The following is a 12,448-nucleotide window of genomic DNA, read 5'->3' as shown; positions in this document are numbered from 1 at the left end:
TATATATATATATCCCTAATTCATCCTGGAAAATGGTAGACAGAATCTTATTGGTTGCTATGGGCAACATCACCTCTTCTCATTTTTAGAAGCTTGGTACATTTTGGCCCTTATTCAGATCTGATCACAGTACAAATTTGTTCTCAAAATGGGCAAAACCATGTGCACTGCAGGTGGGGCAGATGTAACGTGTATAGAGAGAGTTAGATTTGTTTGAATTACTTTGTGTCTGTGCAGGGTTAATACTGGCTGCATTATTTTTACACTGCAATTTAGATTTCAGTTTCAACACACCCCACCCAATTTCTCTCTGCATCTGCCCCACCTGCAGTGCACAGGGTTTTGCCCATTTTGAGAACAAATTTGTACTGCGATCGGATCTTAATAAAGTCCTTTATCCTTAACTTGGCAAATATCACGACTCGACTTATCACTGCTGGCCAGTATTTACTGAGGAATTTAGCACCTCTCATCTGCCCAATTGCCCTCTATTGATAAGTTGCCAAAAAGAATGATGGACAGCATAATTTTTCCTGTTTTACTAATTAACCCTTTGATTATGCATCATTTTGAGAACATTATCCTACCGTGTTTCAGGAACAAAGATGGACCCTTTCTTCTCTTTGTATCTTTTCTGCATATCCACACTCCTCTTTACACTACAAAGACGTTTAGGGGAAGGAGCAAGCATGATTTGTATGGAGACAATGTAGAGGAAGTGGACTGGATGATTGGTAAGCTTTATTACTTTTCACCGCAAACTGTTTCCAGTTACTGATACTAGAGATCCCAGTGATGGAAAGATAACATGTATCCTGTGCTGAGCAACACACATGCAACTGGGTTGGGTGCAGGATCCTGACCATGTTCAAAATGAGGAGGTGCTTCAAGTGTCCAGCCCAAGAAAGGGTCTCTAGTGCCACAGTCTCAGTTGGTGTCTCCGGTCTGCCAGTTGCTGCAAGGATGCCATCCCTCAAGATTGTTGCTATGCTCAAAATGTCTGTAAAATAAGGTTTTCTCCATCCTTGCCTTCAGGTGTGAGGTTCTATCTGTCCTAGTCTGCCAAAGTTATGGCCACCAAACTGAGTGCTGCAGTAATGGATGCTAGTAGGAGTGCTGGTGAGTCTGCCACCACTCCTTGCTGCCTCAGTTTTTAAGTGATCCCCAAGGATTTTAGCCTTGAGAACAGTAGGCTCCAAGACCTGCCCATTGTAGCATTGTAGCCCATTGTAGCATCACGTACATACGCGGATATCTTTCTTTTTATTTTTTTATTACAGGAGAAATACTGGATGCTATTGATCAGGAAGGATTGGTTAATAACACACTTACCTACTTTGCTTCTGACCACGGTGCATATTTGGAAGGCATGGAGGGAAGTCCTCATCTGAAAGGCAACAATGGCATATACAGAGGTGGGGACCTGGACTCTATTAATATCTATGTTTATTGAGTATGGTGTACTAGTCTAACCTTAGGTAATGAGGCCGGGCAGAATTGGTCTCTCTTCTCCATATATTAATCTTGACATACATGTCTGTGATCATCGTCTGTACACAGCATCAATGGGGAATTCCATGAATTTTCTCTACTCACATTTACAGTTCACTTTATAGATGAGATAAATGAAACTGAAATGGTACATTGGGCCTGATTCAGACCTGTTCTCTAGGCTGCATACACTTGCAGCCCAGCAGACGGGTCAGCGCCGCCTGCCGAGAACACAGTCTAAACTGACTTTTTTATTCCATTCACTGATCGCCGAAGACGGGGTGGCCATTGACGTGACATGATGTTAGCCACTCGCCCCATGCAGGCATCAACCCGACTGCGTTCTCTGGACACCCATAAAATGCTGGGGTTCCCCTGATGCCACACCTTACCTCCACTGCCAATTCGAACGACTCCACGAGTGTGATACGGCGATGGCATTTGCACAGGGGGTCTGTACATGTGCATATGCGCAGACCCTCCACTGACTTCGGACCCATACGAACAGGTCTGAATTGGACCCAAAGTCTGCTAGTTTATATTTCACTAGAAGGGCCATGAGGACGGGATGCGGTCATTTGGTCTACAGCATGATGGTCAACACCATTAGGTTGACATGGGTCTAGGTCGAAAGGTCATTAGTTCGACAGGTCGTTAGTTCGACATAGTCTATGTCGACAGTCAAAAGGTCGACGTGGGGTTTTTCACTGGTTCTTTAGCCGACGTGCCGATAGGCGGTATTTGATGTCCTACCATCCACTAGGGCGTGGAGGGAGAATAAAAATAGTGTGCCCGACTCATAGCGAGCGGATGCAGTGCACTTTAAACTGTGTCAATGTCGACTGTGTTGACATTCAGGTAAAAAAACAAAACAATGAAAACCCCCATGTCAACCTTTTGACTGTCGAACTAACGACCTGTCCAACTAATGACCTTTCGACCTAGAAACATGACCTTTTCCCATGTCGACCTGATGGTGTTGACCTAATGACTGTCGACCATCATGCTGTAGACCAAATGATCCCAACCCATGAGGACATGTGCCATTAATTCTGTCTGTCTGAAGGAACTTGCTCTCACCAGCTCTGCAATTCTTCTTGTCCCAGTCCTGGCCAAAAAAAAGAGGGGACGCTGTAACAGTGCTGAGTTGAATGCACACAGAGGCCCTTAATCAGATCCCAGTACAAATGTGTTCTCAAAATGGGCAAAACCATGTACACTGCAGGTGGGGCAGATGTAACATGTGCAGAGAGAGTTACATTTGGGTGAATTATTTTGTTTCTGTGCAGGGTAAATACTGGCTGCAGTATTTTTACACTGCAATTTAGATTTCAGTTTCAATAAACCCCAAACAAATTAAACTTTCTCTGCACATGTTACATCTGCCCCACCTGCAGTGCAGCATGGTTTTGCCCATTTTGAGAACACATTTGTACTGCGATCAGATTTGAATAAGGGCCAGAGTTTGCCTGGTATTTTCGCAATCTGCTAGCCTGGATCTGTGTGTGCACAAGTACAGGTAATTTAACACCTATACTTACCACTGCTAAGATGGTGTCTGAATGTAAATCTTGTGTACATGGTGTATAACCTGTGTGAATGCACCAGGTGTAGACCGGGCCTGGCACACTGCAATATGCATACCACCAGGGCTTAAAGTGAGGGGAAACGGGGTCCGGGACAGTAATTCCAACAGAAAAGCCTGTCCCAGTGGCTTCTTTTTCAGTCATGGTGTATGTGACGTTATACCATCTTCGCTGCTGAAGTGAAGAGGAACCAATAAGAGGACCAAGCTCTGTGCATGCCAAAGCCAGGGTGAGAGAAGGATAGAGGGACACAAGGCATGTAACTGCTGAAGGAACTTGGACATTGAGCTGCTGGAGTGACTGAGACAGATCTGTGTATAAGCAGCACTACTGTGGAAATTATGGGGGTCAGCTTAGCGAGCCAACTAAACGGTGCCTACAGGAGCCCCCCCCTCGCACGACAAACAATCCCTACACACATGCAAAATTATGTTTTGCATCCATTTGCAGCATTGCGTGTGGGGCTGAAATAATCCGATGGTTTCTGACCATCGAATGATTTCTCAACTCTCTCATTTTCTCAATTCAGATTTGCAGTGCCCTCCTACATGGAAATGCTGGGTGTTCCAATGGGCGCGACCCATGCCTGTCTCCCCCACCTGCACTGCTCTTTGCGAACCGGGCGGCGACTATACAAGTCACGTGTCCATTCGCAAACGGAGCCTGCAAATGCACTTAAATGTTTATCTGTATGCGCAGAAAAAAAACATTGATCCCCAGTGCGAATGCACAGGGGAGTGTGCAGATCAGAATGACCTCCTATATGTAAAAGCGGCACTACTGTGTGAATAAGCGGTACCACTATGTGATGTAATATATATCAGGGGCACTACATGTGGTGTAATGTGTATATGGTTGTGCAACTATGTGGCATAATGTTTATTGGAGTTACTACTGTGTGACTACACCTCTTCCTTGTGGGACCACTATCCTTTTAGGGGAACCCCAAAACCCCTGGCACTGGCCCAGGCCTTTCCTAATGAGGGGGGGGGACATTGACAAACCCCCCCCCCCCCTGTCAATGTCAGGGAAAACGAGGACCACTTTAAGCCACACTGCATATGACCAAATAGGTACATTTGTACATGCATGTACACAAAACACAGTAGTTCAGATGTCCAGGTTCTTACCAACTCTGCTTCAGGCATGCAGTCAGCAGTTGAACATTATGCAATGTCATAAGGGTATAAAGCATAATCATTGTACACTTAGCCTATAAATGCGTTTTGTGTTGTTTTTGCCATAGCTATTGTGATGTTTGTCTTCGGTAAAAATTTGTACTAAAGCTCTCCGCTCTGCACACTGTAGGGGGTAAAGGCATGGGAGGACTAGAAGGTGGGATACGAGTGCCGGGAATACTACGCTGGCCAGGCGTTATTCCTGCTAATACAGCTATTGATAAGCCAACAAGTCTCATGGATATATTTACTACAGTCACTAAGCTTGGAGGAGGCGTACTACCACAGGACAGGTATGTAACTCTGCTATGGGTAAATATAGTTATTTACAAATACAGAAATCTATATAGGTTTTCTATTTGTAATCATTAAAATTGGGTTAACTCCACTTCACTTCTGGCAAGTCATAACACTAATACCTCTGTATCCTCATACATGCCCCAAACATCGTAGGAATTATGGCCCTGATTCAAACCTGTTCGCAGGGCTGCGAATCCACACAGCGGGTGATTATCAATACCCTGCGCATGCGTAAGGTTCGCAAAACACATGTGCGAGGCCATCCGGAAAAGATGTCCTGCACTTATTTCTATACTCATGCCATTCGCAAGGAGACTGACAGGAAGTAGGGCGCTGGGGGTGGAAACCAGATGTTTAGGAGGATATTCTGGTTTCTAGCAAGCAGGAGGAGGAGTTTGCAGGTGCACACTAAATATATATGCTAGACCTTTTAAAATCTTTGCTATATTGCATTGGAGGCTATTAGCATAATGATGGCCATTATTATGGGCTTGTCCACCGCGTCCAGGTTACCTCATTAGGACAAGTCCCTAACACTACTCTGAGACAGGTCCAGGGCACAGGACCCCACAGGCCTGCCCAGCAGAGCCACCCCATGGCATCACATTAGTGTGAAATTGAAGTGAAAGTAAAAGGGATAGGGGAAATTATACGTGATAAGACTTACCTAAGTAAGAGGTAATAATAAATGTGAAGGGTGCTACATATATATTAAACAAACTAAAGGGGTGATGGAAAGTGTACGATATGATGCCATGGAGCAGCCCAGCAACAGCGGCCCAAAGAGCCCTGCGCCCCAAACACAGTCCCACAGACTAACACTCAGCATATATGTATAGTAGGACTTACCCTCATAGTGCCAAGCTGAGGTGTGCAGTCTTGAATGTTGGGACTCCAACCTGATTAAAAACAATCTGGGACAGGTGGGTGCAGGGCTCTTTGGGCTGCTGTTGCTGGGCTGCTCCATGGCATCATATCATATCCAGAGCCATACAGATATTCTTCTACTGGAGAGATAAGGAAGGGCTGCATTCCCAAATTATACCCTAAAACATAATTGTCCCAGAGGGCATGTGGCAGGGTGTTCACTCCCACATGACACGTTGTATGTGTCCATGTCTAAATGAGCCCATATGTGTGCAGTACTGTAAAGGCTATGATATCCACTATGACATTAATGATTGCTGGTTGCTAGTATTATGACTGATTGTTTTCTCTTTAGAATAATTGACGGCAAGGACCTTATGCCTCTCGTGCGAGGGCTTGTACCGGACTCTGAGCACAAGTTCATGTTTCATTATTGTGATGAGTACTTACATGCAGTGCGATGGCAACAAACCTCTAGTAAGTATAGAAGCCATCACACACTGTAATATAGAACCATGGGCCTGATTCTGGTTGATTCTGCTTTTGCTGGTGATACCCTGTAGAAGCCTATGGGCTTCTCTCCACAACGCTGTGTGGGTTATCCGTCACGGATCCCTCCCAGCATGCCCCGCACCGGGTGCCGCCACTCTGCGCATCAGACCAGGAAGTCCAGGGATGGTGCCGCATCGCAAGGGATAGTTCTGATCACAAGAGATGTCCTTTGCGTTACTAATTGCATCTGTTAGTGCATATGCAATTAGTAAGAATGTGGTAGCCGGTGGAGACAGGCGGGGAATGTTAGTACATCCCACCCCTGATGATATAAATAATGTCACTCATTCAGTGAGGGGCAGAAATCACGTTTATACCAAGTAGGGGGACAGGGCCTATTGTGGGGTACAGAATTGGGTAGCGGAGACGACAAATTACATCAAAACTAAGTGGTAATGTGGAATTTCCTTACGTGCGGTTACTTTGTAATGTGAGCTACACAAACATTAACGTAAGGTATCATGTATGAAGGTAAAGCACCAGTATGCTGGCTTCGGCACTAGTGGGGGGGATTTAGGGTTAGGCTGCAGGGGAGGGAGTTACAGTATGGATAGGATTCGGCAGGGAGGATTAAACTGGATACACACTATAAGATTATCTTTCCAATCTGACAATGAAAATCTGGTAATTTCTGGGGAGCAAATGACAATTGACTGTTTGCTCCCAAACCTAAAAAAACAAAACCATTTAACCAATTAATGGAAATGACTGTTTTTGTCCATGTTCAGATTTTGCAAGAAAATTTTGATTGTAATTTATGTCCAAACATTTACAAATTTTTGTTACTACCAGCCAGATTGGAAAGATAATCTTATTGTGTGTATCCAGCTTTAGTGTTTCTTGCTGTCAGAATTCTGACAGTCTGATTCCTGGCTGGCAGCAGTCACAGCTGTTATCAGCATTAGGGTGTGTGCTCTGCGCTGTTGTTGTGAGCAGCCTTATGGTGCCCACACCCAGGGGCAGATGTATTAAGCCTTAACAAGAGATAAATCCAAGGGTGATAAAGAGAGATAAACATCCAGCCATGTTTAGGAGCAAATGGTCAATTGTCATTTGCTCCAAATATTTCCAGATTTTCATTTTAACCAGCCAGATTGTAAAGATGATAATCTTGTAGTTTGTATGGGCCTTTACTACAGCAGAGCTGTGCAGGCACAATAATGGTGCCCAAACTGTAATCAAGCCTCAGTGTGTGCACAAGCTCAGTTGCTTCAGCTGTGGTGGAGTAGCTCGTTACCTGAGCTCAGCCTGTTTTCCTATGATTGGCCAACTTCTCATTTAACTTGCAGTCAGCTCAGCCATGCCCTGCTGGTCATAGACTTTGGTCCCCGAAGTCTCACTTCTGTTTTTAGATGGTGTTCCTTGTTCTTGTCTTGTCCTCAGTGTTATTGTATCCTAATAACCTGCTATGATATGCCTGGAATCCTGAAAACCTGCCTTGCCTTACCTGTCCTGCTCTGCCTAGCCCTGTATCCTGGTTATCTACCCTGCCTTGCCTGGAATACTGTATACCTGCTTGCATTGTCTCTATACCTTGTCACTTTGCTACTCAGTACTTCAATCCTAGCCATATCTGCAGTTTCCAGCAGTCACAGTAAAACCACACTGAATATTCAGTTATCATTACTTTGCCTTCCTGGGTTGATTACTCCAGGTAAATAAACTCTTGTCCAGTGCAGTTTCCAGGTGGCACAGGCAGAGGGCCCTTGTGAGGTTCCCTGGTAAGCACCCCTCGGCATGTTAGACTCTGCGCCTCTGTTCTGGGTCACGTCAAGCACCGATTATCTACCATTGGTACACGTATGCCGTTACACATAATATAAGGCTTCGGGCTAGAGGGTTAGGTTTAGTTTGTGGGGTGGGAAGGTTAGAGTAAGGCACTGAAAGGTAGGGATAGGCTGCAGGGTTAGGGGGCATGGGGAAGGTAATTTTATCGTTTTCGGACCCCGGTCAGGATTCCTTCTATTGGGATGCCTGCAGAAGTGCAGAGGGATGGAATCGCTGAATAGCAATTTCCGCACTTACTGTCTCTCCCAATCACCCTCTGCTTCTTTCTTTCTATCGCTGAGTTCTTCACCCTGTGACTCACTGCCTCTCCCCATTACCTTCCCCATAACCCACTGCCTTTGTTGCTCAACCTTTCCTGACTCCTACAGTATGCCCCGTGTTCTGAGACCATGCTCATTTTCTAGCCCAACCCTCCCCTGTCATGGTGCCCCTATTTATCATGTTCTGGATTTGCAACTGCAATGGTTTATTCATTTTCTGGCAAAAATATCCTAATAATAATCATTAGGTTTTTGGGTGCTTGGCTTTAGCATTCCATATTTTAAAGGTATAATTGGCTTACTTACATTTAATATTTAATACAAAGAATAACTCCTATGGGTGCATCAAAATCAAAAGTAGATATAACTACCCTGTCTGTTTTTATTAGGTGATACCATCTGGAAGGTCCATTACTTCTCTCCAAAGTTCAGACCAGGAGAAGGAGCATGTTATGGTTCAAAGCTGTGTCCATGTTCTGGAGATAACGTCATCTACCATGTGCCACCATTACTTTTCAATCTCACCAATGATCCTTCCGAGAACAATCCTCTTCCCAGTGACTTGGCGCTATATAATGAAGTGCTGCAGACCATAGAGCAGGCCGTCGCACACCATAACTCAACGCTGTATCCTGTAACTCAACAATTGTATGGCAGAAACAATATGTGGGATCCTAGGCTACAGCCGTGCTGTGGAATCTTTCCACTTTGTTGGTGCAATAAAGATGAGACCGATTAATCACTTACAAATATATTTTTGTTGTAACAATGACTTACAAATAACAAATAATTAAATCTGTATTTGTTTGAGTATAGCTCAGATCTTTAAGTACTGAAATGTATATAGGGGTTATTCTAGTTCTCTCGCAAAGGCAAATTCATTCTCTGATTGACAAAACCAAGTGCACTGCAGGTGGGGCTGATGTAACATGTGCAGAGAGTTAGATTTAGGGGAGTTATTTTGTTTCTGTACAGAGTAAATATTGGCTGCTTTATGTTACACTGCATTATAGATATTAGTTTGAAGTACGAACCCCATCCAAATCTAACTCTCTGCACAGGTTACATCAGCCCCACCTGCAGTGCACATGGTTTTGTCCATTAGAGAGTGAATTTGCATTTGCAAGGGAACCAGAATTACCCTCTGTATCAGGATACCTAATCTCTTCAGCTGTAAGGACGTCAGAAGGTATCCTGATCTCTGGAGCTGTAAGGACGTCAGAGGTTTGGGACACTGAACAACATGGGAGGAGAAGTGGAATAACCACCTGTTTTAGGATGATTAAAATCCCAGTTTGAAAAGTGTATGCATAAACAAACTAAAGGGTCTGCTATCAAAGAGGATGTAAAGATGGAACGAACAAACCCCATCATTTTGTTCCAAACCTGTTTAATTTTCCCACACTCCCAAAAAAGGTAACAGAGCTGTGGTAGCATTTAGGGCAGGATCCTGAGGAAGAACGGACTATAACAGAGTGAAGGGTGGGAGATAAGTATGCTTTCCAGATTGTTCAAGGATAAACAACTTGTCGTTATGCTGTATTAAACATTTTCATCAACATCACAAAGTACAGTGAAAAGGGAAGGGGAGGACGAGGGATGTGCACCGGCCACTATTAGTTTTTTGTGAAACGTGTTTTGGATCTGTATTTTCGGCAGTGTTTTGGATCTGGATCTGTTCCAAAACACAATCCTTCAGTGTTTCGTTTTTTGGATTTATGTATTTAAAAAAAAATTGCTAAAATCACAGAATTTGTTTATTGGGGTTTTTTTTTTTGCTCCTACACTATTATTAACCTCAGTATCATTCATTTCCAGTCTATCCTGAGTACCTCACAATGTTGATTTTAGGCCAAACTGTTGCACCAAGGTATCTGGATGACTATGCTAAGACACACAAGTAGGCGGCACAAACACATGGACCATCTAGGAGTGGCACTGCTGCGGCAGACAGGATGTCCGTTTGAAAACTAGGCCCCAAAGAGCACATAATGCCAAAAAAAGAGATGCAAGATCAATCAATGAATGGCAGTATCACTGGACTTATGCAGCATTACCAATGCACTTTAACCCCTTCCTGACAGAGCCAGTTTTTGCGTTCCTGACAGAGCCCTTTTTTTCAAATCTGACATGTCTCACTTAAGTGGGGATAACTTTTTTTTGCTTTTACTTATCCCAGTGATTTTGAGATTGTTTTTTCGTGACACATTGTACTTCAAATTAGTGGTAAATTTGGGTCGATACAGTCTGTGTTTTTTTGTGAAAAATACCAAAATATCGTGAAAAAATGGAAAATTTAGCGATTTGCAAAATGTTAAATTTTCTGCTTGTGAGACAAATAATCTTACCACTCAAAATAGTGAATAACTAACATAGGCCATATGTCTACTTTATGTTGACATCATTATTTCAACTTCCTTTTAATTTTTTGGGACACTAGGAGGCTTACAATATGAATAGCAAATTCTCAAATTTTCAAGAAAATTTCAAACACTGATTTTTTTAGGGACCAGTTCAGTTCTGATGTAACTTTGAGGGACTTGTATGTGAGACACCCCCATAAATGATGCCATTTCAAAAACTGCACCCCTCACAGTATTCAAAACAGCATTTTGGAAGTTTGTTAACCCTTTAGGTGTTTCACAGGAATTAAAACAAAGTGTAGGTGAAATTTCAAAATTTCTTTTTTTTTGCAGATTTGCAATTTTAATACATTTTTATAAGGAACACAGTACATTTTACTAGAGAAATGTGACTAAAAATTGATTCCCCCAATTCTTTTGTTTTCATAAATATCCTATATGTGGCCCTAGTGTGCACGGTGACCAAACCACAGGCTTCATAATAGAAGGAGCACCTACTTGATTTTGGAGCCTCCTTTTTATGAGATTATTTTTTAGGCACCATGTAGGTTTCAAGGCACCATAAGATGCTAAAAGTTAGGAACCCCCCCACAAGTGACCCCATTTTGCAAACTACACCCCTCAGGGAATTCATCTAGGGGTATAGTGTACATTTCAAACCCCCAGGGGTTTCACCAATTGTGGTACAACTGGGCAGTGAAAATGAAAAATTATTTTTTTTACACAAAAATGCAGTTCTGGCTCCAAATTTGTCATTTTCAGAAGGTATGAAGGAGACAAAGCACCCCAAAATCTGTGCCCCAATTTCTCCCGAGTACGGCAATGCCTCACATGTGACCAAAAAATACCAGTTGGGTGCATGGCAGGACTCAGAAGGGAAGGAGTGATTTTTGGATTTTGCAGCTCAGATTCTGGTGGAATTTTGGTGGGTGCTATGTCGCATTAGCAAGACCCCCCAAGCACCAATACAGTGGAACCCCCCCACAAGTCACCCCATTTTGAAAACTACACCCCTCAGGGAATTCATCTAGGGGTATAGTGTACATTTCAAACCCCCAGGGTTTCACCAATTTTGATACAAGTGGGCAGTGAAAATGAAAAATTACATTTTTTTACACAAAAATGCAGTTCTGGCTCAAAATTTTTCATTTTCAGAAGGTATGAAGGAGAAAAAGCACCCCAAAATCTGTGCCCCAATTTCTCCCGAGTACGGCAATGCCTCACATGTGACCAAAAAATACCAGTTGGGTGCATGGCAGGACTCAGAAGGGAAGGAGTGATTTTTGGATTTTGCAGCACAGATTCTGGTGGAATGAATGGTGGGTGCTATGTTGCACCAATACAGTGGAACCCCCCCACAAGTCACCCCATTTTGCAAAGTACACCCCTCAGGGAATTCATCTAGGGGTATAGTGTACATTTCAAACCCCCAGGGGTTTCACCAATTTTGATACAAGTGGGCAGTGAAAATGAAAAATTACATTTTTTTACACAAAAATGCAGTTCTGGCTCAAAATTTTTCATTTTCAGAAGGTATGAAGGAGAAAAAGCACCCCAAAATATGTGCCCCAATTTCTCCCGAGTACGGCAATGCCTCACATGTGACCAAAAAATACCAGTTGGGTGCATGGCAGGACTCAGAACGGAAGGAGTGATTTTTGGATTTTGCGGCTCAGATTCTGGTGGAATTTTGGTGGGTGCTATGTCGCATTAGCAAGACCCCCCAAGCACCAATACAGTGGAACCCCCCCACAAGTCACCCCATTTTGAAAACTACACCCCTCAGGGAATTCATCTAGGGGTATAGTGTACATTTCAAACCCCCAGGGGTTTCACCAATTTTGATACAAGTGGGCAGTGAAAATGAAAAATTACATTTTTTTACACAAAAATGCAGTTCTGGCTCAAAATTTTTCATTTTCAGAAGGTATGAAGGAGAAAAAGCACCCCAAAATATGTGCCCCAATTTCTCCCGAGTACGGCAATGCCTCACATGTGACCAAAAAATACCAGTTGGGTGCATGGCAGGACTCAGAACGGAAGGAGTGATTTTTGGATTTTGC

The 12,448-nt window shown here is 43.4% G+C and overlaps 1 protein-coding gene across 4 annotated transcripts in view; it reads left to right on the top strand.

Annotated features, from left to right (window-relative positions):
- Positions 1–8,881, top strand: part of LOC146058789 (arylsulfatase D-like) — a 28,014-nt gene extending 19,133 nt beyond the window's left edge. For 3 of the 4 annotated variants that reach the window (XM_083171014.1, XM_083171013.1, XM_083171015.1), the window contains 5 exons: positions 598–734; positions 1,281–1,415; positions 4,386–4,548; positions 5,778–5,899; positions 8,412–8,881. In XM_083171014.1, coding sequence (XP_083027140.1) covers positions 598–734; positions 1,281–1,415; positions 4,386–4,548; positions 5,778–5,899; positions 8,412–8,761 — 907 coding nt within the window. In that variant the 3' untranslated portion in view covers positions 8,762–8,881. The remainder of the gene's footprint in view (positions 1–597; positions 735–1,280; positions 1,416–4,385; positions 4,549–5,777; positions 5,900–8,411) is intronic. The other variant, XM_083171016.1, reaches the window with a different exon arrangement.
- The last annotated feature ends 3,567 nt before the right edge of the window (positions 8,882–12,448 follow it).

Source organism: Crinia signifera, chromosome 2, assembly GCF_055691185.1.
Source record: "Crinia signifera chromosome 2, ASM5569118v1, whole genome shotgun sequence".
Taxonomy (NCBI): domain Eukaryota; kingdom Metazoa; phylum Chordata; class Amphibia; order Anura; family Myobatrachidae; genus Crinia; species Crinia signifera.
Note: the sequence above shows the minus strand (reverse complement) of the source record. Positions and strands in the feature narration are given on the sequence as shown.